This window comes from Hypanus sabinus, chromosome 17 (assembly GCF_030144855.1).
Source record: "Hypanus sabinus isolate sHypSab1 chromosome 17, sHypSab1.hap1, whole genome shotgun sequence".
NCBI lineage: Eukaryota > Metazoa > Chordata > Chondrichthyes > Myliobatiformes > Dasyatidae > Hypanus > Hypanus sabinus.
Window position 1 is genome coordinate 15,563,818 of NC_082722.1, and position 24,993 is coordinate 15,588,810.

At 38.4% G+C, this 24,993-nt stretch overlaps 1 protein-coding gene across 3 annotated transcripts in view; it reads right to left on the minus strand.

The window, feature by feature from the left end:
- wdr59 (WD repeat domain 59) overlaps positions 1-24,993 on the minus strand; it is a 101,569-nt gene that overhangs the window by 73,155 nt on the left and 3,421 nt on the right. For all 3 annotated transcript variants that reach the window (XM_059992589.1, XM_059992588.1, XM_059992587.1), the window contains exons 2-11: positions 23,129-23,178; positions 21,967-22,102; positions 18,445-18,530; positions 17,734-17,814; positions 13,692-13,729; positions 11,854-11,942; positions 4,859-4,975; positions 4,689-4,766; positions 3,887-4,046; positions 514-593 (exon numbers count right to left, since the gene is read on the minus strand). In XM_059992589.1, the coding sequence (XP_059848572.1) occupies positions 514-593; positions 3,887-4,046; positions 4,689-4,766; positions 4,859-4,975; positions 11,854-11,942; positions 13,692-13,729; positions 17,734-17,814; positions 18,445-18,530; positions 21,967-22,102; positions 23,129-23,178 (915 nt within the window). The remainder of the gene's footprint in view (positions 1-513; positions 594-3,886; positions 4,047-4,688; positions 4,767-4,858; positions 4,976-11,853; positions 11,943-13,691; positions 13,730-17,733; positions 17,815-18,444; positions 18,531-21,966; positions 22,103-23,128; positions 23,179-24,993) is intronic.

The following is a 24,993-nucleotide window of genomic DNA, read 5'->3' on the forward strand; positions in this document are numbered from 1 at the left end:
ATAGTTATATGTTACTCCATCCTTATGTTTATGAGGAAAGCTTTAATAAGCATAATCACTCAAGATTTCCTTTATACAAGTATTAACATCACTTAAATGTGCTGTTACATTCCAACTATTAAATAAGCCACATAGTATGCTCAATATAACCTAATGCATAAGCATTGAGTGATATCTTAGTTTACTATATACAACCAATTTCAATTTCAGTCTGTGACTTCATGTCTCGTTAGTAATGAAGTAACAACTGAACCTAAAATGGAATTTGCTTGCCTACTATCACCTATGATTTTTTTTTCCCTCCAGTGAAGCACAGAAATGCATTATAAAGTCAAGATCAAAATGTCAATCTTGTCAATAGAGAAATCTAATATGACCCTTTAACCTTTGTAAAACTACTTTCTGAACACTTTCTACACTAAGGGAGCTGCCAATTATTGTTAAGTTAAAGGAATAGTTGACAGTGGTGACTGCGTCAATTTACCCTATCTGAATAAGTGCAACACCACCTACCTTGTGTAACTGCGTATCAATCCGCCACATCCGTAGTGTCTGGTCACGTGACCAGGTAACTAGCTGATAGTCCTTCATATCTACAGCAGATCAGAGAATAGAGTTTGATCCAAATCCATCAAAAATATTCCATGTATCTATAACTATCATGAATAACCAAAAATTCTCATTTTGACAGAAGATGAATTGCACAAACTCGTAGAATAGTGTTTGCATATACAAACCCCATTTCCAGAAAAGTTAGGATATTTTCCAAAATGCAGTAAAAACAAAAATCTGTGATATGTTAATTCACGTGAACCTTTATTTAACTGACAAAAGTAGAAAGAAAAGATTTTCAATAGTTTTACTGACCAACTTAATTGTATTTTGTAAATACAAAAATTTAGAATTTGATGGCTGCAACACACTCAACAAAAGTTGGGACAGAGGCATGTTTACCATTGTGTTACATCACCTTTCCTTTTAATAACACTTTTTAATGGTTTTGGAACTGAGGATACTAATCGTAGTAGATTTGCAATTGGAAATTTTGTCCATTCTTGCTTGATATAAGATTTCAGCTGCTCAGCAGTCCGTGGTCTCCGTTGTCTGATTCTCCTCTTCATGATGCGCCATACATTTTCAATAGGAGATAGATCTGGACTGGCAGCAGGCCAGTCAAGCACATGCACTCTGTGTCTACAAAGCCACGCTGTTGTAGCCCGTGCAGAATGTGGTCTGGCATTGTCCTGCTGAAATAAGCATGGACGTCCCAGGAAGAGACGTTACCTTGATGGCAACATATGTCCCTCTAAAATCCTAATATAAAGCTCAGAGTCAATGGTACCTTCACATACATGCAACTCACCCATGCCATGGGCACTGATGTACCTCCATACCATCACAGATGCTGGCTTTTGCACCTTTGGCTGATAACAATCAGGATGGTCGTTTTCATCTTTGGCACGGAAAACTCGACGCCCGTTTTTCCCGAAAACTAGCTGAAATGTGGACTCATCTGACCACAGCACACAGTTCCACAGTCTTTCAGTCCATCTGAGATGAGCTCAGGCCCAGAGAACTCGCCAGCGTTTCTGCATAGAGTTGATGGATGGCTTCCTCCTTGCATAATACAGTTTCAAGTTGCATTTCTGGATGCAGCGACGGACTGTGTTAAGTGACAATGGTTTTCCGAAGTACTCCCGAGCCCAGGTGGCAATAATTGTCACAGTAGCATGACGGTTTCTTAGGCAGTGCCGCCTGAGGGCTCGAAGATCACGCGCATTCAACAGTGGTTTCTGACCTTGCCCTTTACGCACTGAGATGTCTCTGAATTCTCTGAATCTTTTCACAATATTATGTACTGTAAATGTTGAAAGGCCTAAATTCTCTGCAATCTTTTATTGGGAAATGTTCCCTTTGATCTGACTAACAATTCTCTCACGAATTTTGGCACAAAGGGGTGAGCTACGACCCATTCTTGCTTGCAAAGACTGAGCCTTTGATGGATACTATTTTTATACCCAGTCATGATACCTCACCTGCTACCAATTAGCCAATGTGGAGTCTTCCAAACTGGTGCTACTTGAATATTCTGTGCACTTTTCAATCTTATTTTAACTCTGCCCCAACTTTTGTTGAGTGTGTTGCAGCCATCAAATTCTAAATTTGTGTATATTTACAAAATACAATTAAGTTGGTCAGTAAAGCTATTGAAAATCTTTTCTTTGTACTTTTGTCAGTTAAATAAAGGTTCACGTGAATTAACGTATCACAGAGTTTTGTTTTTATTGGATTTTGAAAATATCCCAACTTTTCTGGAAATGGGTTTTTTAGGTAGTACAATGCTCAAAGTGCAAATCTTTAAAATTGCACAAAGACATTACATGACCCCAAATGAAAGTTCAGATTTTAAAACTGTTCAAATGTTAACAGTGCTAGAACATACATTCATGGATTTATCCTAGTTTCTTTTTCTAAGACAATGAGTTAGAGAATCATGTTGTTCATTAAGATTGTATTTTATTGGACTCTCAAATCCTATTGTTCTCTCTAATGACCACCCAATTTTACCCAAATTAAAACCTTAACAGTAAATTCATTAAAGGTAAATAATCCTAACAAAGTACTTTTGATAACGACTACAGTTGTTCTCAAGTAAAGCGAGTGTATAGCAAATTGCTATACAAGAATCAAGTTACACAACATGAACAATCTTACTCATGAACTTCAATGATAATTCTTCTAGATTTAGGTTATATAATAAATGAAGTTTTTTGTCCCTGCTGACTATACTATATCCAGCCTAAAAGTATTTAATATTATTAAAGTACATGAAATAGAAAAAATGGAGCCTCGTCTTAAGTAAAACAACATAAATTGAGCCCCAACATAAAACTATTTTTATTTTAATTGTAGACAAGCAACTCACTAGCTGTAGAAATACATAAACCTAGGAAAACTATACCAGTTTGCATTTATCTAGTGATGTTTTTACATTGTGGGATTTTTCAAAAGTATACGGGTAAAAGGACAGTAAGCAGAAGAGCAATAGTTCAGTGTTGGAATTCTTGCATAATGGCCATTGAAATAGAAGTCAAAAGAAAGCAAGCTTAAATGGGGATTTAGGAGATTACTAAAATATTGTGCACACATAGTACAAAAAAGGAATTAGTAAACCTGAAGTGTTGAAGTTCACTGAGAAGGTTTAGAGTGAATATGACTTGGGGTAGACTAGGAAGTGGGCATCTGATTTTTAAACAAATAAAATGAGATAAAAAGGTGGCCAGAATGTCACAGGAATAAGCAAGACTGGAGAGGTCTTTTGCATCGGCGCAGTAGATTGAGGATGAGGGAATCACAATAGAGAACATTCAGTGAGATCCACAGGTTGCAAATAGTCTGGGTGTAGAATAGGCCTTTTTTGGTGACGGTATTACTGAATAAAGGTTAATCGTGAGAAACATTGATTCTTTTTATTTCTGAACAAATACCACCATACTTGCTAAGTATTTGTGGTATTTAGAGCAGATTTCCAGAATCGGCAGTATTTTGCTTCTTGGATGAAGGTTGTAGATTTGTGGTAAGCTAGAAGAACTACTCCTCATCGAATACTCAGCAATAGAGAAGTAAATCTAATTGCATAAGAGCAGTAGAGGAATCAAAAGAGAGAAATGTCTTCAGTGTACACAAGAGGCTTGATGCAGATTATTTTGCTGGATTGAATTGTAAGCTTCCACCAAGCTCAATGATAAAAGAGACATAAAGCAAAATAGATCATGGTGGAAACAGTTAAATGATTAATAAACAAAATATCAAAGGTATCTTACAAATTAAATGACCAAATCTCCTGAGGATTAAGAGCCATTTGTTTTTGCATTGGAGCTCTTACCTTCCATCTGTTTACGCCACTGAAATTCAAGTACCACATCATCATGCCCAACAAAGGTATGGACTGGAACATTTAAATCTAATATGTTCCAAAGTAGAAGGCTGTTCTCACCACGACGTAATTGTGGGACCATCACTGTCACTAAGCCATTGGTGAAAGGCTACCAAGGATAGAAAGCAATTCTAATGAGAATTTTATTAGCTATAAACTACAGTTAATTCTAAAAGGAAAATGGCATTCTTAACATTCACACACAGAAATCTCTTCAGTATCTACCATAACATTTGGCAGCAATGAAATTTCTGTTATTAGTTAAGTTTATTCTTTTCAGTCTTCTATTAAGACTTGAGTAAAATATCTCCAGGAAACTTGGCAAGTTGTGCTTTCTGTTGTGTTATGAAAGGGAAGTATTAATTAGTAACTTGTTCTCAACAGAGAGAAGGCAAGAGGAATTAAAAGCTACCACAGCTGCTTTTGAATAAAAAAAATCTCCAAGCAGCTGTCATCACTGTAAGCTATTATCTAAATTAGATAGATTAAAAAGGTACGAAAAGAGCAACAAACCAAAAATCACAATTGAATTTTTCAATGAATTTATATTCCACCAATGCTTGTTACCCATGACTGGAATGATTTTTTTATACCTTAACAGCTTATCACTGACCGCTAAAATCTAATGCAAATTCATTAACGTTCTAAATACGCAATTAATCTTAATATAATTAATATCAAAATTAATAGGGAAGAGATCTACAGGTATCCACCTTTCAAACACTGACATCAAATTGGGAAAATTCCTTACTGTGTAACGAGCCTTCCACACTGGTACTTGGCATGAGAGGATGTTTAGGTATTTCCGTGGCTGGCGATAATCCCAGAACTGCAGATCAGAAAAAAGAGAGAAAATGACTTATGTACCACTGTGTTAACATATGGAATAAAAACCAAGAACTTAAAGGATTCAGGACTTACCCTGACTGAGTTGTCTTGGCTTGAAGTAGCAAAGATGTGTTCATTCTCTGGGTGCCAATCCAGCCCATGGATTTTTGATAAGTGAGCAGCTATATATTCTACGGCTGTGTTAGGTTTCTAGGGAAAAGCAATAAAGGTGGCACTGTATAAATTTTGCTTGAAGTAACTGATAAAGCTTGTGTTTCAGACAGAAATCTTCAAAAGGTTTTACATAACCTTTTGCCAGTTTTGGATCTTTCCCTTAGCATTCTCTACACACTCTCTCTGTTCTGGAGAAGCAGACTGATCAGCAGAGATCATATTTTCCAGTACAAAGAGTAGTCGGCAACATTCATCCCCTGCTGTACACCTGTACATTTCTTCCCCTCAATCAGTATTAATAATAATATTTGCTTCTGGTAATCTTTTCATTAATGTGGTTGATGCAATCCCAATCAAGCACCCTCCTTTCTTCTGCACAATGTGGAGCTTCTTTTCAATTGTTGGCACTGCAGTCATCAAGACAATTGAGTATTTCATCATGGTCCTGGTGAATCAGATGAATCACTCAGTGTAGGAGATTCAACTTCTGAGCAGCTCTTGTAGCAAAGGTATTTATATGCTTGGTCCATAGGACTTCTAATTAAAGGCGATCCCCACAGTATTGATGAAGGTATATTAGCAATGGTAATGAATGTTAAAAAGTGATTGGACACTTTCATCTGAGAAACTTACTGCTTTGCACTTCTGTGACACAAATGTCACTTGCCATTTATTAGTCCATGTCTGAATACTGTCTAAAGCTTACTGTATGCAGACACTTGTTGAAGACTTACAAAAGGGATTGAATATGGTGCAGTCATCAGTAAACTCTCTCCTTCTGATCTTATTATCAAAGGAAAGTAATTTGAGAAAACAGTGAAGCTCTTTGAGCAAGATATATCCGACATATCAACAAGAACAATTTTCCAATTATATCGATGCAAAAGTTACAACTGTACTGGAGTTTGTCTAGAGCAGTGATTCCAAACCTTTTTTATGTCACAGACCCTTATCATTAACCGAGGAGTCCATGAACCCCAGGTTGGGAACACCCTCATTTAGAGATACAAATAGTCCTGGAATGCAACTCTTCAATAGCAGCGCTGTAATGTTGTCTGGTTCTATAAGTCTCTACTGTATCTGGTGCTTTAAGCAATTTCATGATATCCATAAGATCTAGGAGCAGAATTAGGCCATTTGGCCCATTGAGTTTGCTCCACCATTTTATCATGGCTGATCCATTTTCCCTTTCAGCCCTAATCTCTAGCTTTGTCCTTCTATCCTTTCATGCCTTGACCAATCAAGAATCTATCAACCTCTGCCTTAAATATTCCCAATGACTTGGAATCTACATCTCCCTGTGACGAGTTCTACAGATTCATCACTCTCTGGCTGAAGAAATTTCTCATCTCCGTTCTAGCAGGACGCAGCTCAATTCGAGACCGGTCCTCTGGTCTTAGACTTCACCACTATAGGAAACATCTTCTCCACATCCTCTCTATCAAGGCCTTTCACCATTCGATAGGCTTCTTATACTTATGAATTTCAGTGAGTAGAGATCCAGAGCCATCAAACACTCCTCAAATGACAAGACAGAATCATTTTTGTGAACCTCTTTTGAACTCTCTTCAATGTCAGTATATCCTTTCTTAGTTAAGGCGCCATAACTGATCACAATACTCCAAGTAAGGCCTCACTAGTGGTTTATAAAGCCTCAACATTATGCCCTTGCTTTTATACTCTAATCCTCTCAAAATGATTACTAACGTCACATTCATGTTCCTCACCATCAATTCAATCTGCAAATTAACCTTTAGGGGAACCCTTTGCACCACAGATTTTTGAACTTTCTCTCCATTTAGAAAATCGTCTACCCTTTTACTTCTTCTACCAAAATGCATTTCCTGACACTGTATTCCATCTGCCACTTCTTTGCACATTCTCCTAATCTGTCTAATCCTTCTATAGTTTCTCTACTTTCTCAAAACTACCTGCACTCCACCTATCTTCACATCATCCACAAAATTAGCCAGAAAGCAATCAATTCCATCACCCAAGTCATTGACATATAATGTAAAAAGAATCAGTCTCAACACAGAACCTTGTGGAACACCACTATTCACCAGCAGCCAACCAGAAAAGGCTCCCTCCATTTGCATTCTTTGCCTCCTGCCAATCAGCCTATGCTTTATCAATGCTAGCACCTTTACTGTGAAACCATGGGCTCTTAACTTGTTAAGCAAACTCGTGTGTGGCACCTTGTCAAAGGCTTCCTGAAAATCCAAGTACACAACATCTTCCTCTGTCTATCCTGCTTGTTATTTCTTCAAAGAATTCCAACAGATTTGTCAGGCAAGATTTTCCATAGAAACATTACAGCACAGAAACATGCATTTTGGCCCTTTTTGGCTGTGCCGAACCATTTTTCTGCCTAGTCTCACTGACCCTCACCTGGACCATATCCCTCCATACACCTCTCATCCATGTACCTGTCCAAGTTTTTCATAAGCATTTACCACTTCATCTGGCAGTTCATTCCACACTCCCTTTAAACTTTTCCCCCTTCACCTTTAACCCATGTCCTCTGGTTTTTTTCTCCCCTAGCCTCAATGGAAAAAGCCTGCTTGCATTCACTCTATGTATACCCATCATAATTTTATACACCTCTATCAAATCACCCCTCATTCTTCTACGCTCCAGGGAATAAAGTCCTAATCTATTCAACCTTTCTCTGTAACTCAGTTTCTCAAGTCCTGGCAACATCCTTGTAAACCTTCTCTGCACTCTTTCAAGCTTATTAATATCCTTCCTGTAATTTGGTGACCAAAACTGCACACAATACTCCAAATTTGGCCTCACCAATGTTTTATACAACCTCATCACAACATTCCAACTCTTATACTCAATACTTTGATTTATAAAGGCCAATGTACCAAAGGCTCTCTTTACTACCCTATCTGCCTGTGATGCCACTTTTAGGGAATTTTGTATCTGTATTCCTAGATCCCTCTGTTCTACTGTACCCCTCAGTGCCCTACCATTTACCTTGTATGTTCTACCTTGGTTTTTCCTTCCAAAGTGCAATACCTCACACTTATCTGTATTAAATTCCATCTGCAATTTTTCAGCCCATTTTTCCAGCTGGTCCAAATCCTTCTGCAAGCTTCGAAAACCCTAAGGAAACCATGCTGACCTTGGCCTATTTTATCATGTGCCTTCAAGTATCCTGAAACCACATCCTTAACAATCAATTCCAACGTGAAGAGCAGATAAAAATTGCAATATTCTATTCTTCAGAAACCATGCCAAAAATCAATTGATTCTTTAAAGATAATTACAATCTCTTCAACCACCTCTTTCAGAATCCTTGAGTGCTTACCATCTGGTCCAGGTGGCTTATCTACCTTCAGACCAACCTGCTCCATAGTAATGGCAACTTCAAACGCTTCTGGCCCGACACTCTCGAACTTCCGGCATACTGCTTGTGTTTTCCACCGTGAAGACTGATGAAAAATATTTATTCAGTTCATCTGCCATTTCCTTGCCCCTCATTACTACCTTTCCAGAATAATTTTCCAAGGGTCTGATATCTACTCTTACCTCTCTTTTACACATATGCTTCTGAAGAAACTTTTGGTATCCTCTTTAATATTATTGGCTAGCTTACCTTCATAATCTGTCTTTTCCTTTGTTGTGACTTTTTTAGTTGCCTTCTGTTGGTTTTTAAAAACTTCCCAATCCTCTAACATCCCACTAATTTTTAATTTATTTTGCTCTCTTTGGCTTTTATGTTGGCTTTCACTTCTCTTGTCAGCCACAGTTATATCTTCCTAACTAGAATATTTCTTCCTTTTGGGAAGTATATATCCTGCGCTTTCCGAATTGCTCTCAGAAATTACAGCCATTGCTACTCTGCCATCATCCCTGCCAGTGTCTGTTTCCAATCAATTTTAGCCAGTTTCTCTTTTATGTCTCTGCAATTCCCTGTACTTCACTGTAATACTGATACATCAACTTCTCCTTCTCAAATTACAAGATGAATTCTATCATATCATGATCACCTTACCTTAAGGGATCCTATACCTTAAGCTCTCTTATTCAATTTCAGCTCACAGCACATCACCCAATCTAGAATTGCTGGTCCCCTAGTGGGCTCAACCATGAGCTGCTCTAAATAGCCATCTCATAAGCTTTCCACAAATTCACCTTCTTGGGATCCAGCACCAACCTGATTTTCCCAATGTATCTGCTTATTGAAATCCCCCATGACTATCGTAACATTGTGCCTTTGGCATGCATTTTATATCTCCCACTGTAATTTGTAGACCACATCTTTACTACTGTTTGAGGGTCTGTATATAACTCCTTTCAGGGTCTTTTTTACCCTTGCAGTTTCTTAGTTCTATCCACAATGACTCAATACCCTGACCCTACGTCATCTGTTTCTAATGATTTGATTTCATGTTTTATCAACAGAGCTATGCCTCCTCCCGCCTACCTGCCTATCCTTTTGATACAATGTGCATCCTTAACCTGTGATCTCCTGCTATAATACTTCAGCCATGCTTTAGTGATGCCCACAACATTATATATGCCTATCTGTAACTGTACTACAAGTTCATCTACCTTATTCCATATACTGAACGCATTAAAATAACACCTTCAGTCCTGTATTCTCCCATTTCAATTTTGTCTGCCTTTTACTTTGCAACTCATCCTGTTGACTGCAATTTTGCGCTACCATCAACCTCTCCTTGCTAGCAGACTCACTACACACTTCCACTGTTTGTAAACTATCTCATCATTAGCACTATCACTCCAGTTCCCATCCACCTGCCAAATTAGTTTAAACCCTCCTGAACAGCTCTAGCAAACCTGCCCACAAGGATATTGATCCCTCTTGGGTTCAGATCTAATGCATCCCTTTTGCACAGGTCTTACCTTCCCCAGAAGAGACCTCAATGATCGAGAACTCTGCACCCCTTCCCCTGCACCAGACTCTCAGCCGTGCATTCATCTGCCAAATTATACAATTCTTACCCTCACTGGCACATGGCACGGACAGCAATCAAGATTGCTACCCTGGAGGTCCTGTTTTTCAGCTTTCTACCTAGCTCCCTAAATTTGATCTTCAGGACCTTCTCACCTTTCTTATCTTTGGCATTGCTGCCAATATGTACCAAGTATTTTGGCTGTTCCCCCTCTCCAACCCACCCCCCCCCCCCCATAGGATGCCATGGACCCAATCTGAAACATCCTTGATGTGACACCTGAGAGGCACATACCATCTGGGTGTTTCTATCCTGTCCACAAAATCTTGCCTCTGGCTACAGAATTTCCTATCACCACTGAAATCCTCTTTACCTCTCTTCTGAGCTACAGCACTAGACTCAGTGCCAGAGACCTGGTCACTGTGGCTGCCCCAGGTAAGCCGTCCCCTCAGCAGTATCCAAAGTGGTATACTTAATATTGAGGGAAACGATAATAAGGGGTACTCTGCACTGACTGCCCATTTCATTTCTTTCTCCTGACAGTCACCTGCCTCCTGCAACTGAGGGGTGACTACGACCCTGCAGCTCCTATCTATCACCTCTCATTTTCCTGTATGAGCCAAAAGTCATCAAGCTGCAGCTCAGTGAGGAGTGAATCAAACTAATTACAATTTAATTCAATTGCTTTGGCTGATTATGGTTGGGAATGCTTCATCTTGTTCTTCAGCACTGGTTTATGATAGGGATTTTAGTACAGCCTCCTCCTCTTAAAGCTGCATAACTGTCACTACAATTCATAACTAAATGTGGTAGAAATGATCTATTGGTTCTTAGTCTCCTTAGTTTTGTCTGTTGCTCGTTGCTTTCGCCATTCAGCACACAGGTAGTCCTTTACTGCAGCTTCACTTTTCATTTTCAGCTTTGCCTGGCATTGTTCCCAGAATGCCATACTCATTGAACCACACTGACCCCCTGGCTTAAGAGTAAAAGCAAGTGAGCCTTCAGTCTCAGATGATGGTGATCTATATTTATAAAGCTTCTGATGGTCCTCAACACCTCACTGTTGAGTTGCTACATATACTATGATTACATGCTATTTAACATGTCTACACTGCCACATGGATTGACAGAGAGCATCACTGATGTGAAGACAGAACTTTGACCCCCACAAAGATAATGCCGTGGTCGCTTCCACCAACAATATCACAAATGGATGATTTTGCCACAGGTAAAAAGGTAAAAAGGTTTTTCCCTCTTTTTCCTTTGAAATCAGTCAATTATTAATTTTCCTTAAAGTTTGCTTAAGTCCTCAAGATCCATAATCTTACCTGCAGGTAAATTCATTCATTGTCCTGTTCTGCACTATTTAGCTGCTCCAATCAAATCATCAACATAAAAAGCACATAATTGTGACAAGTTAGAAACATTTCCTCCAATGGTTAAAACTTCAGATGTAAAGTCCACCAAAACCCTATATTCTCAACAACTAGGTCTATTTCTAAAGTAGTTACTTCTTTGTTTTAATTTTTGGACCTCTTTTCAGTTCACAAACTCACAAATAGGAGACTGGAAACACTTGAGAATTGCCATCCAAATTTTAGTCATGATACTGTTTACTCTGAGGATGAATCATATATACCATAGAAGCCATGCAGTGCAGTGCAGAGTTAGGGTTAGGATGTATTTCTAATCCTTTCACTAAGAAATGCCTTTAAACAAAGTTCTCAGGCTGCAACTTCTAGATTAATTAAGACCAATCAATCTTGTGCTGTAGAATTTTCCTCCATTGGCAAATGGGCTATACCAGAACAAAGTCACTGCACTTGTGAACTCTATCAGTCACAGGGGTCTATCAAGGGTTATCAAGAAATGTAATTCAAACAGCACGTGGTTTTCTACAATAAATCTACTCATGCACACAAGCTCAATGTCTCTCAAATTTAACAGCACTAAAACTAGACTTTTACCTTTCACATCACTCACCCGTTTGTCCCAGATTCTGACATCTCCATCATGGCTTGTTGCCAAGCAGCAGGAGTTTTTTTTGTTCCATTTCACCTGAGAGGCTCCAGCTGTATAATATGGAAAAGACAAAAGGAGACCTAAATAGCCAATTACAGAACTAAATCACAAACAATTCTTCTTCACCTATATCATTTAACCCAACACACAAGAATATTCATCCTTCTCACAATGCAACAGCCATTGCATCAACCCTGCACAGACCACCACTGGCAAAGTGAGGCCCACACGTATAACCGATAAAAACACCTTGAAGGATTTAACCACACTACCTTATCTAATGGAGAAAACTCTACTGCACAATCACTTGGGGAACACAAACATCATTTCTGGTTCACAGAATTAACAATGATTAGAGATTACTTTCTCCAAAGATTGAACTAAACTTTGATGACCAAATTCTCTTTGTACATAATCAGTTTACCTACACTTTGAAAAAATAATTACAGAACAATAATAAGACGAGTAATTAAGCTGGGAAAATGAAGTAGAATATCTCAGTTACACATTGAAATTATTGAAGATAGGAAACAAATCAAGGGCTACTCAAAAAAATTGGGAGATCCTTTCCTTTAAAAATAAAACCACAGAATTATATACATGGCAGTTTGTGATAGGTTAGGACTAAGCTGAAGTATTGTATCCAATTTTCAGCACAGCTCCTCCTTCAGACCATTTTTCAGTTATATTAAAAACTAAATCAGCTGACATTATTTTCCCACACAGCACAGAAGGTACAAGAGATTTAATAGAAATATTAAGTCATACAGAATTTGATAGCCCAAATAAAGAGAAACTCTCTTCCAGCTGCAGGGGAATTATGAGAGACAGGTAGTCAGTTAATATTAAATTATTTTTAAACCTTTTTTGCACTTGAACATGCCATTCGATTATTTCATGCCTATAATGAATAGATATTAAACACAAGAGCTTGTGCAGATGTTGTAAATCCAGAGCAATAAACAAAAAATGCTGGAGGAACTCAGCAAGTCAGGCAGCATCAATGGTAAGGAATAACAGTCAATGCTGTGGTAAAGGTTCTCAGCCCAAAACATCAACTGTTTATTCCTCTCTGTAGGCATGCTGTCTTCCTCCAACATTCTATATGAAATGATATTGACCTATCTTGATCTAGTTGATCATTTAACCCATATTCAAATACAAATGTTCCTGTTTAACTATTTGTCCCTTTCCTCTTATTTTATGCTCCTCTGCATCATATGATAAATCCACCTTCCCAGCATACACCTGTGTTTAGTGCTCTGGGTGTGGCCTTCTCTACATCACTGATAACAAGCAGAGACTCAGCCACTGGTTCACTTATGTTCTGTTCATAACGGTCATCTGAGCTGCTGGTCACATGCCACTGCAACTTCCCTTCATATTCCCACACTGACCTGTCCATTCTTGACTTTCTCCACTTGGCATGGGTCAGGCCAAAGGTACAACTGAAGGAAATCTCATATTCCACGAACATGGAATTATCCAATTTTGTTTAACCCTTACACATTGCTCCCCACATTTCCTTCCCTTTCCTACTAACCCATTTTGGTCCTGCACCCTTCATTTTTCTATACCTTACTCTCACCTCCCTTCATCCAGTTTTATCCCCCTCCTCCATATGACTCCAACTGGGCTAATGGAGGCTCTCAATCTGAAATGTCAAGCACTCCATTCCCTCCACAGACATTCCCTAATTTTCTGAGATCCTCCAGCAATTTATTTTCCTTGTTCCAGATCCCAGCATCTGAAATCTCCCATGTTTCCATCTTGTTGGTGCATCAGTACAGAAAACTCACCTACAGCTGACAATGACACCAATGGCTTTCGTGTATCTCTAAAGAGAGAAAAAAACATTCGGTCATAAGATTCAACCATAATGACAAAAATGATCATTTAACATTCAGATGAATTAATACAAATCTTAACTTTACAACTTAGGCCTGGCAGTTTGCTGTGAATGAGAAGTATGAATACCAATATCTTGATAATAACAATTTGTACTTAAACAGCACCTTCATCATAGCAAAAGGTCTCGAGGCTTCACAGAAGCACAATCAAACAAAGTTACATCAGGTGGTTGAGTAAGTGACCACAACTTTAGATATTAAGGCAGATTTTAAGGAAAATTTTGAATAGAGGTAAAAAGACATAAGGATACATTTCCTGCGGTACAAATTTCAAATCCCTTACGTCAATCCCATAATTAGACAGGATTATAGTTGTTATATCAGCCTCTGCCATCAAGACCATAAAACCATGAGACACAGGAGCAGAATTAGTCCATTTGGCCCATCAAGTCTGCTCCGCCATTCAATCATGGCTGATCTTTTTTTCCCTTCCTCAGCCCCACTCCCCAGCCTTTTCCTTGTAACCTTTGATGCCGTGTCCAATCAAGAACGTATCAGGCTCTGCCTTAAATACACCCAGCAACCTAGCCTCTACAGCTGCCTGTGGTAACAAATTCCACAAATTCACCACCCTTTGGCTAAAGAAATTTCTCCACATCTCTATTTTAAATGGATGCCCCTCTTTCCTGAGTCTGTGCCCTCTTTTCCTTGACTTCCCCACCATGGGAAACATCCTTTCCACATCTACTCTATCTAGGCCGGGGGTCGGCAACCTGCGGCTCCCGAGCCATTTGTGGCTCTTTCACCTCTGTGCTGCGGCTCCCTGTGGCTTTGGGAAATAATTGGTCAGTATTTAATTAAAATGTATTTTATGTTAGTTTGTTAGCTTTTGAAATGTAATTCTAAATTTGAAGATTATGGTGATCTTGTACAATCTAAGTGTGGCGACATCCGAAACGGCTCACAATTAGCCAGCATTCCGGCTAAGGGAGATAGCCTACGGGGGTTTGTGAGTACGCGTCTTTTGCAGCATCTGCGTCCATGGGGGCTGGGTTGAGAGAGGCTTAAAAGCAAGGCTGTTTAGTTCGAATAAAGCTATCTTTGACTGCAGTTTACTGACACCGCTACAACGTGTTTTTATCGCTGGCTGTCCAGACGCAAGGTGCTGAAACGCTTTGTCGCGTGTCTGGAAGAAGTGAAAACTTTCCTGGGCAGCAAAGGGCTCACCTTTCCTGAGCTGGAACAGCCAGAGTGGCTGGAAAAGCTACACTTCATGGTAGACATGACAGCGCACCTGAACACGCTGAACACAGCTCTTCAGGGGTAAGGACGTACAGCCCTGCACATGTTGGAGGATGTTTTGGCATTCGAGCGCAAGTTGACAGTGCTTGCCAGAGATTTACAGAAAGGCACTTTGTCTCACTTCCCCAATTTGAGAGAGTTCAAACAAGGTCACGACATGATAATTTCGGAGTATTTACATTCTGCAATCATCGCAATGCAAACATCGTTTGGGAAACGCTTCTCTGAGTTCAGAGAGGAAAAAAACACATTATCCTTCCCGGTCACTCCCTTAAGCATCGATCCTTCCCTACTGAATACGACTGCATTGGCAGGTGTGAGTCAACCTGATCTTGAGATGGAACTGGCCGACATAGCCGACAAAAACATATGGGTGTCCAAGTTTAGACGCTTGACAGCAGACCTTGAAGATGTTGCCCGTTCTTGCTCAGAAACACAAATGGAGTGATATTGAAAACCTTCCAAAACCGGACAAACTTGTGTTCGAAACATTTATGTAAACATTAAAAAGTATGCGCTTTGAGTCCTGTCGATCTTTGGATCCACATATGTAAGTGAGCAGGTGTTCTCCAACATGAACTTTATTAAAAACAAACATCGCGCATGCCTCACAGATGACAGCTTGCGATCCTGTGTAAAGATGAAGGTGACGTCATACAGCCCTGATGTGCAGACGCTGTGCGCTGAGGTCCAGGAGCAGAAATCCCATTAACCAAGTATGATAAATATTTTAATTGCCTATTATTTTATGTGTATTCATATTTTTTCATTGTTCAGTGAAATAGTCCTTTTATTTTTCAGGCTGACAGCTGGCTGATGTTATTTTTGGTTTGCTGCTGGCGGAAAATTTAAGTTCGGCGTTTTTCATAAATACAAGAAGGACTCAAATAGACATTGAGTATTTTACTTTAAAGTAACTTTCAACCCAACGTCTTTTTTTCGGAGTTCAAAATGTTTTTGTTGCATGCAGAAATGTAATTTCGTTTTCTCTGCAGGAGTTCATCAATTTCATAAATGCAACACATTATAGTTTGTTTATACATAGCATAAAGGCAAAAAAAACGTTGTATGCAGTGTTATTTCATTTTAAATGTCAAACGGGTTTTGCGGCTCCCAGTGTTTTCTTTTCTGTGGGAAACGGGTCCAAGTGGCTCTTTCAGTGGTAAAGGTTGCTGACCCCTGATCTAGGCCTTTCAACATTCGAAAGTTTTCAATGAGATCTCCCCCCCATCCTTCTAAATTCCAGTGAGTACAGACCCAGACCTATCAAATATTCCTAATATGATAAATTTTTCATTCCCAGAATCATTCTTGTGAACCGTCTCCAATGTCGGCACATCTTTTCTTAGACGAGGAGCCCAAAACTGCTCACAACACTCAAGGTGACGCCTCATCTGTGCCTTATAAAGCCTCAGCATCACATCTCTGCTCTGAAATTCTAGACTTCTTGAAATGAATGCTAACATTGTATCTGCCTTCCTCACCACTGACTCGACCTGCAAGTTAATTTCTAGGGTGTTCTGCACAAGTCCCTTTGCATCTCAGATTTTTGGATTTTCAGACTATTAGAAAACAGTCTGCACATTTATTTCTACTACCAAAGTGCATGGCCATGCATTTTCCGACATTGTATTCCATTTGCAACTTTCTTGCCCATTCTCCTAATCTGTCTTAAGTTCTTCTGCAGCACATTACCTACCCCCACCAATCTTCACATCATCTGCAAACTTGACAACAAAGCCATCTATTCCACCATCTAAATAATTGACATACAGCATAAAAAGCAGTCCCAACACCAACCACAGCTGAACATCACTAGACACTGGCAGCCAAACAGTAAAGGATCCTTTTCTTCCCACTTGCTGCCTCCTACCAATCAGCCAATGCCCTAACCATGTTAGTAACTTTCCTGTAATGCCATGGGCTCTTAACTTGGTAAGTAGCCTCGTGTGTGGCACCTTGTCAAAGGCCTTCTGAAAGTCCAAATATACAACATCCACTGCTTCCACAATTTGATTTGTAATCTCCTCAAAGAATTCCAACAGGTTCATCAGGCAGGATTTTCCCTTAAGGAAACCACATTGACTTTCTCCTATCTTGTCCTATGTCACCAAGCATTCCCTAACCTCACCATTAACAATCAACTCCAACATCTTCCCAACCACTGAGGTCAGGCTAACTGGTCTATAATTTCCTTTTTGCTGCCTTCCTCCTTTCTTAAAGAGTGGAATGACATTTGCAATTTTCTAGTCCTCTGGACCATGCCAGAGTCTATGATTTTTGAAAGATCATTACTAATGTCTCCACAATCTCTACCACTACCTCTTTCAGAACCCTAGGGTACAGTTCATCTGGTCCAGGTGACTTATGTATCCATGGGTCTTCCAGCTTTTTGAGCACCTTCTTTCTTGTAATAGTAACTGCATTTCTCTTCCTTCACAGCAAGCAGGCTAAAAATCCCCAATACCTACTTTACACAGTACTAAATTCAAGCAATCTCTCAGAATTATTTCAAATTACTTTCTAACAAAAATATATTACTTAGAATTCCAATTATTATCATGTTGTGAGTAAGCAAGTATACCCAAAACTTTACCGAGCAGAACAAATTTCCCAAATGTTCTCATAATTTAGAACAAGAAAATAAGTCTCCTTTTTTCTGTTAACAGGAATAAAGCCATGAACTTACTTGACATCCCAAATGTAGATGTAGGTGTCAACAGAACTTGTAACAAGTAGTTCCGGTTCAAACCACGACCACTCCAAATCACTGGAATCAAAATGAATTAAAAGTGAAACAAAAATTCCACGCTGACTGTGGATTTCCAAGGCTCTAGAAAAGTGATCAATTTTAGAGAAAAGAGAATTTCTACAAGCTTACAATCAGGTTCTATAGCAGAATAAAATATAAATAGAATTGTAATGGTCTATCTTTTTCCAATAGGGAAATCATCTCTTCCACAGTTCACTACTTTTAATGTGGCTAACTAAGTAGATCCCATAGTGGGAGAATAGATCATTTTCTGTCACATGCCATATATTACAATTTGTCAAAAAACATTGTCATCTTCATGCCAAATAATACATATTTTCCTACACAAAATCGTATACTGACAGGGGTTATAGCCTCAGACTCCAAGAACAATTTTTAATTCCTTTGTCAGAGATTGCTCAAAGCCAAAGAACTCTTTGTTGGGAGATAAAAGATTAGCAGGAGAAAATAAACAAAAGTTCTTTAATGCTGGGAAATGTTAATAATGTGATTTTGGTTACTCAAGAAGCCAAAATAAAAGCTTAAGACAATTGACCCAAGCAACTAGCTACTGGTTGTATCTGGAAAGAAAGCCAACACAGCATATCTACACTACTTATGCAGTGGACATTATTTTTATTAAGATACCTTATAACACGGGTATGACCTTGCAGTGAAGTGTGGATCTCACCATTTCCATCAAGCCATTTGTAAAGGTCCACCCGTTGATTACACTGAAACAAACATTCAAATGTCATTTCACAATAACTACAAGACAAATATACATCAAAACTTTCTCTTTATCAAAATAGTTTTAGAACGAGTTTTTAACTGGCAGTGTACAACAGAGAACAGCCAGCCATAAGATATCTTCCAATAATTTTACTTTTTCAAATGAACAGTATCTTTTTACACACGTGTTATGACTGATGCATTTGAAATTAGAGTACGCTTAGCTTTATTGCATATACTGATAGGATCTTCTGACTGTTTTTCCCAGCTGTGATGAGAGATATGAAGGGAGAAAATGAACTTTAGACTTGATATGATATATTATTCAAACAAAGTATGCTCTTCACTCTGCCATTATCTATGTGTTTTTTTTCAAATTGTGTATAAAACTCTTGCTAATCTGTTGTTGGTATAGACAAGCTCAGACCACATCATTTGTACAAAGACAATGAATAAGCCACAGCTACCAAAAATATGGGCTGGGAGGGGGCAGAGGGAAGACAGTGAAGGCAAGCAAGACTTTATATTGAACCATAAATCCAATCCAACCAAGGACAGAGCTATAACATTCAAGCAATAATGCATTACCTCAGATTTTAGCAACATGTGGATTTAACTGCAGGGGCCAAATTTAAAAGGATCAGAAAACTCAGTGCTCAAGGTGAAGCAACAACTGATATTCAATTTCATAAAACCTCTGGGTCACAGGGGACAAGAATTCTATCATCAGTTCCTCATGCTATCTTTCCACAACCTACCACCTCTTCTAAAACTACCCAACTCCACACTTCATCCTTATTTATCTCCAAACTTCAGCCTCCAGTCCCCTGATCAATCTTCAGAAATTTATTCTTTTATCCTCCCCTCCCATATGATTTACACATCCTTCCCCTCCTCAAAATATATCCCAATCTCCTTGTGATTTAACCCTCCCATTTCCCCATTCTCTTGCTTAGTTTCAAACACCAGCTTTTGTAAAATAGCTTGCCAGCCTCTCAATTTCCTTTCCTATCAGTTGAAAAATTGAGAGTAAAAATGACTAAACTCCTGACTTACTTTCCACATTCTTCAAAACAACACTAAACCTGATTCCAGCCTCACAAATATTTGGTCAACTGACATTTGATCTGAAATCCCTTTTCAAGTATTTCTACAGGAAACACAGATTTCAAAGACAATTACCTTATAAATGCGACAGAAGAATGGGCAAATAAAAATGATATTGTTGTCAGACACGTAAAAGTGCTCATTTACAAATGGCCAAATCAATGAAGCAAAAGTACACAAAATCAACAATTAGCTGAAGGAACTCAGTGGACCAAGCAGTCCTAAAGCATTACATTGACAGTTCCATCATCCCACTGATGCTGCTTGACAAACTGAGTTCTTCCAGCAGATTGTTTGTTGCCCCAGATCTGCAGTCTCCTGTGTGTCGAGCCATAAAATCAATATTATCCATGTGATATGTTTTGAACATGCATCACATTAATGCTGCAGCTTTATTACTGACTCATATTGAGAAAAGTTAACACAAGCCCAGAATCCATCAATCCAGTGCACTGTGATAACGTTTACAGAGATTCTTACATCTTTCCTTGGACTTCCACTAGACCAACAAGACCACAGTTAGTGAAACTTCTAGAACAAATACATAAAGCAACTATTCCCTCTCTATTACAGGGTTTGGAAGTAGTAGAGAGATCGTTACAAGAGGAGAAAGAAAAATGGAGGGCTATGTGGGAGGAAAGAGGAAGTCAGCTAAAGGGTCGGCACAACATCGTGTGCCTGTTCTGTGCTGTGTTTATGCTCTACATGTTCTATTTGGAGGTATTTGAAAGTGTGTTTGTATTACCTGGCCAATAAGCTTGCAAAAAAATAAAATTTTTAAACTCTAATTCATTTAAGTATCAAAATAGATAAAAAGTCACATTTTGATCATGGAAACTATGGATCTTCCCCACTGTCTCTTTGAAAGACAGGTGTGCTTAGTTCCAGAATGTTCACTTTACATGTAACCCTGCAGGCTCCTCATCATTAATCTTCAAATCACTGAATATTGTTTATGAAATCAATTTCCATCATATTTTCATAGAGTCTTTAACATCTACACACCATTAAGTTATTTAAATCGTCACATCTTTTCCCTTATATATTTTTGAATAACCTCTATTTAATAATCCACTCATCAAAAGTAGCTATTTTCAGTGTAAATCTCTTCTTGCCTTACAATCTTTATTAAATCACCTTACACCTCACTAATCCAATACAATCATATTTTTAGTCTCACAAGGAAGAAACCCCAAACAATGTAACATTCTAGAAATACTAATATGTAAATGTTGTGAACCCTTATATATTCCATGAATTATATTCCCAAAAATGTTCACTACATTCCAGCTGAGAATTAAGCACTGTTATTCTTCTTCAGATAGCTAATTGTCTATTTGTTTCTACCCATTTTGCCATCCAGCCTTAATCCCATCACTAACTGTGAGACAGCCAAAAGTACCAGGTACAGGTTAAGTACCCTTATCCAAAATGTTTGGGGCAGGAAGAGTTTTGGATTTTTTTTTGGATTTTGAAACATATGATGATAACTTGGGATCACCATCATTTCCAACTATGAATTTATGCACTACCAGTAAATTAGTCTTTGCCTTACATTGTTTATGTAAAAATTAGTACAGACCATTAATATAATGAAAATATAACGTGTGCAGGATAACAAACGCAGCACAACAGTATTGGGAGAATACCTGAATCAGCTGTTGAACAGTAACAAACACAGCAGGCTTTCAGTCTCCACTTACGATGCCCAGTACACAGTGTTTGTATTTTACATATTTTTTGGTTTTATGTAAGTTATATAAACAATCAACATTATAGATTAGTTCTGGTGTTAAGATTTTTATCAGTAATACTTTAAAAATCTAATGTCGTGCCTTTTCTTAAGTTTCTGCAACCAGCCACTGATTATTCACAATTGCCTTCAATTTTCAGTTCATTGTGATAGATCTTTGCCTGTTTCATGATCAGTATACCATTAAGCAGTACATGTTCACTCTGACTATATGCAACTGAGATCTTAATTTTTCACTTTGTGCAGTGTTTTTCTATTTTTCAGTACTTCTGTTCATTACATATGTGAGGCCAGTCACTTCTCAGAACTGTCTGTCATGCTTGTCACCTGCGAACTTTCCCAGCATCTAGTGGAATTTTCTGTTAGTGATGTCACATCAGCACTCAAAAAAAATTTGGAATTCAGTTAAGGGGTACTCAGCCTGTATTTTCAGATCTGTTTAGCATTTAAAGCATTTTCTATAAAACTACATCATTCAGTTTTATTTTAATTTTGTAACAAAGATGAAGAATGATATTTTTAATTTACTATTTTACATTCCAGCATTTCCAAAGAGTTAAATGTAATTTGCTACTTACTGAAGCTGCGAAATAGTGAGACGAGGTCTCATGTGGATTCCACTGCACGGCCCCAATGTCCCACTTACTCTGCCTTGCAATCTTTTTTGGTACTTCTGACGGAGCATCTAAATTTATAACATACAAGAAGCGGCGCCTACAAAGAAGTCAACATTTCTACCGATTAACCAATATGTTTCATCCACAAAAAGGAAACCCTCTCCACATCACCAATCCCAACCTCTCACCCATCACCGTAAATAGTAACAGACCTCAACGTACTATGGTTAGCATAGCAGCACAAAGGTGGTATAAGAATACACGTAAACCATACTCCCACTGTTCTGGGAAACTCTGATTCACAGCAATTAATATTCCTAATACAGTAAGTCATATGCTGTTTCAGTGGAATTGTGGTTTTAACATCCTCAAACATTTCTGTATTATCCCATATAGAACTGCTCACCAGATATCAAGTATTTACAGCCAGCAGCAAAAATGAAATACACCTCCTTGCAGATGCTTTTGAGTTGTAGCGGTAGCAAGGACTGCTGTGGACTACTCACTGGGAAGAAACTCCAGTACAATATAAGCCAGGCCAGACAGATCCCAAAATTCAACACAGTTTGGCCAAAAAGAATTTAATCATAATCAAGTAATGATTCTGGTTCAATCCTAACCTCCTGTTCGTCTGTATGCACATTTGCCATAAGACCACATGAGGTTACCCTAAGTCATACCTCCCACATCATGTTGCTTGTTGTTAATTTAGTGGCATATATTGCTCCTTGTGTAGGTGGATGCAGAATCATGTGAGTGATAAGTCATGTATAAGATAATGTACTAGGGGTCTTGCTGTACAAATTCCAAATGGAATCCTTCTTGTCATAAGCGCTCCCTATACTCTCATGGACACTAAACACCACAAACTTGTTTTAAGGTTTGGAGGAAAATTACCTGTTGTTCTGCTGTTCACTTTATAGTTATATGTAATACAACTTTAGTTTGAAATAATACTCAAGAACATCAACAGAACAACAAGGAACAATTCCAGTATCCTCTGCTGTATATGCCCAATGATACAAAGCTGTCTGGTAGTCATTCCAAATCCCTGAGGATATACAGAAGGATGGAACAAAGGTATTTGCATTCAGGTGCTACCTATTCCTGCTGGTCTGCTTACCCAGAGAGCACTGCAAGTTGGCCATGACAGTTCACAGACATCGCAGTTGCCTGATGTGTAAAAAAAAACAAATTAACATTTTAAACAAAAGTGCAATTTAAAAACCCAAAATCTATAACACTTACAAAGCATCAATTCTCAACATTATGCCAATTTTGGGCTCTATTGCTTTACACAACCCCAATTCACAAATGAACCTGGTCCGCTAATTTTAAAAAAGACGCGTCTATTTAGATCCATTCACTAATTTAAGACTTCCCCAAAATATATCTAAATTACAACTGCAAAATACCTTGGATTTCTGGTATCTGCAATAGAACAATAAATGTTGAAATTAATCAATAGGTCAGAATAGGAGCTAATGAAAATTTATCAACTCAAAACATTAATTCTGCTTCCCTCCACCATGGTTGCCTGAGCTGCTAGGTGTTATCACCAATTTCTTTGAAGTTGCCTTTCAATTACAGTGACATTCGAACATTGGAAAACGATCATTTGTGTGTAACAATGTCCCAAATATAGCAATGTGATAATCATCAGATCACCTCTAAAGAATGACGCTGAATAGGAGATAAATATTTGACAGTTTCCTACTCCTCTAAGTGCCATTAACCTCCATTGAAAAGAATAGAAAACCCCCTTGGTTTATCATCAAACCTGGAAGATGGAAACCCCAAAAGTGCAGCATTCTTTTGGAAAAGTACATTTAAAGAATCGGAAACACTCAGTTCAAGTCCGCATTCACATTTTTCCGATCAATTAATGTCCCCTCTTTTGTCATTCCAAATGCAAGAATTACCCCCTTGCCCAAACTCTTTAAACATAACAGTGAATCCCTGTTATCTTGCCATCTAAAGTTGGCAGAAATTGATGCAGACCTAATTTTTTTTTAAAATTTACACAATATATGAACTGGTTTAACCACTGATGCCTCTGATTAAATCTCCCTTTGTCAATATGAATTGACTTTAGTCACCTCTGAACATTCCCCTGCATTGATGTGAGGAAGGAGAAAACAGATGTTCTGTGTAACTTGGAAATCGAGCAGAATGCTAACAATTCAAGTGGGTTTAGGTAAAAAGAAGGGAAGTATTACCACATTGACATTCAGATTGTATTTAGAGAACTACATAGTTTTTGCTTTCCATTCAAGGAAAGATTATTATTGGAAGCAATTTAGACAGAAGATTCACTCAGATAACTGGAAGCCTATGTTTTAGGAAAAGGTTAGCCTTTACTGAAAGGTGACCTTATGGAAGTGTTTAAAATGAGAGGTGTAGACAAGGTGGATGGCAACAGTCTTTAACCCAGGGTAGGGAGCCAAGGTTTAGTGTGAGAGGGGCAAGATTTAAAAGGGGCCTAATGGGCAAGTTTTTCATGCAAAGGATGGTGAGTACATGGAATTTTCTGCCAAAGGAAGTGAACGAGGCAAGCACAACAATATCGTTTAATAAAGTACATGGGCAGCAAGTACTAAATGAGCTAAATGCAGGAAACAGGGTCTGGCTGGGTCAGCGTGGACTCGTGGAGACTCGTGGAGACATTTATGCTGTAGTGTTCTATGACGCCACTCAGAATTGTCAGATTACTTTATGAGGAAAGTTAGGTCTGAATTAATTGGAGACCCTTAGTTCAGCTCGAAAAGATTAATGAATTTTAATGAATGGTTAATGAATTTCATGACATACTGTATGTGGGTGATACAAAACCTGATTCAAAGTATTAATTTTCAAAGCAACAGCCAAAAGACTGCTGCAATTCTATAAAAAGAAAATATTTACTTTTGATACTTTGATCTATCAGAAGGGAAACAGCTCACTGTTTTGTATTGTGCAATAATGGTTCCTAGAAAGACTACAAGAATA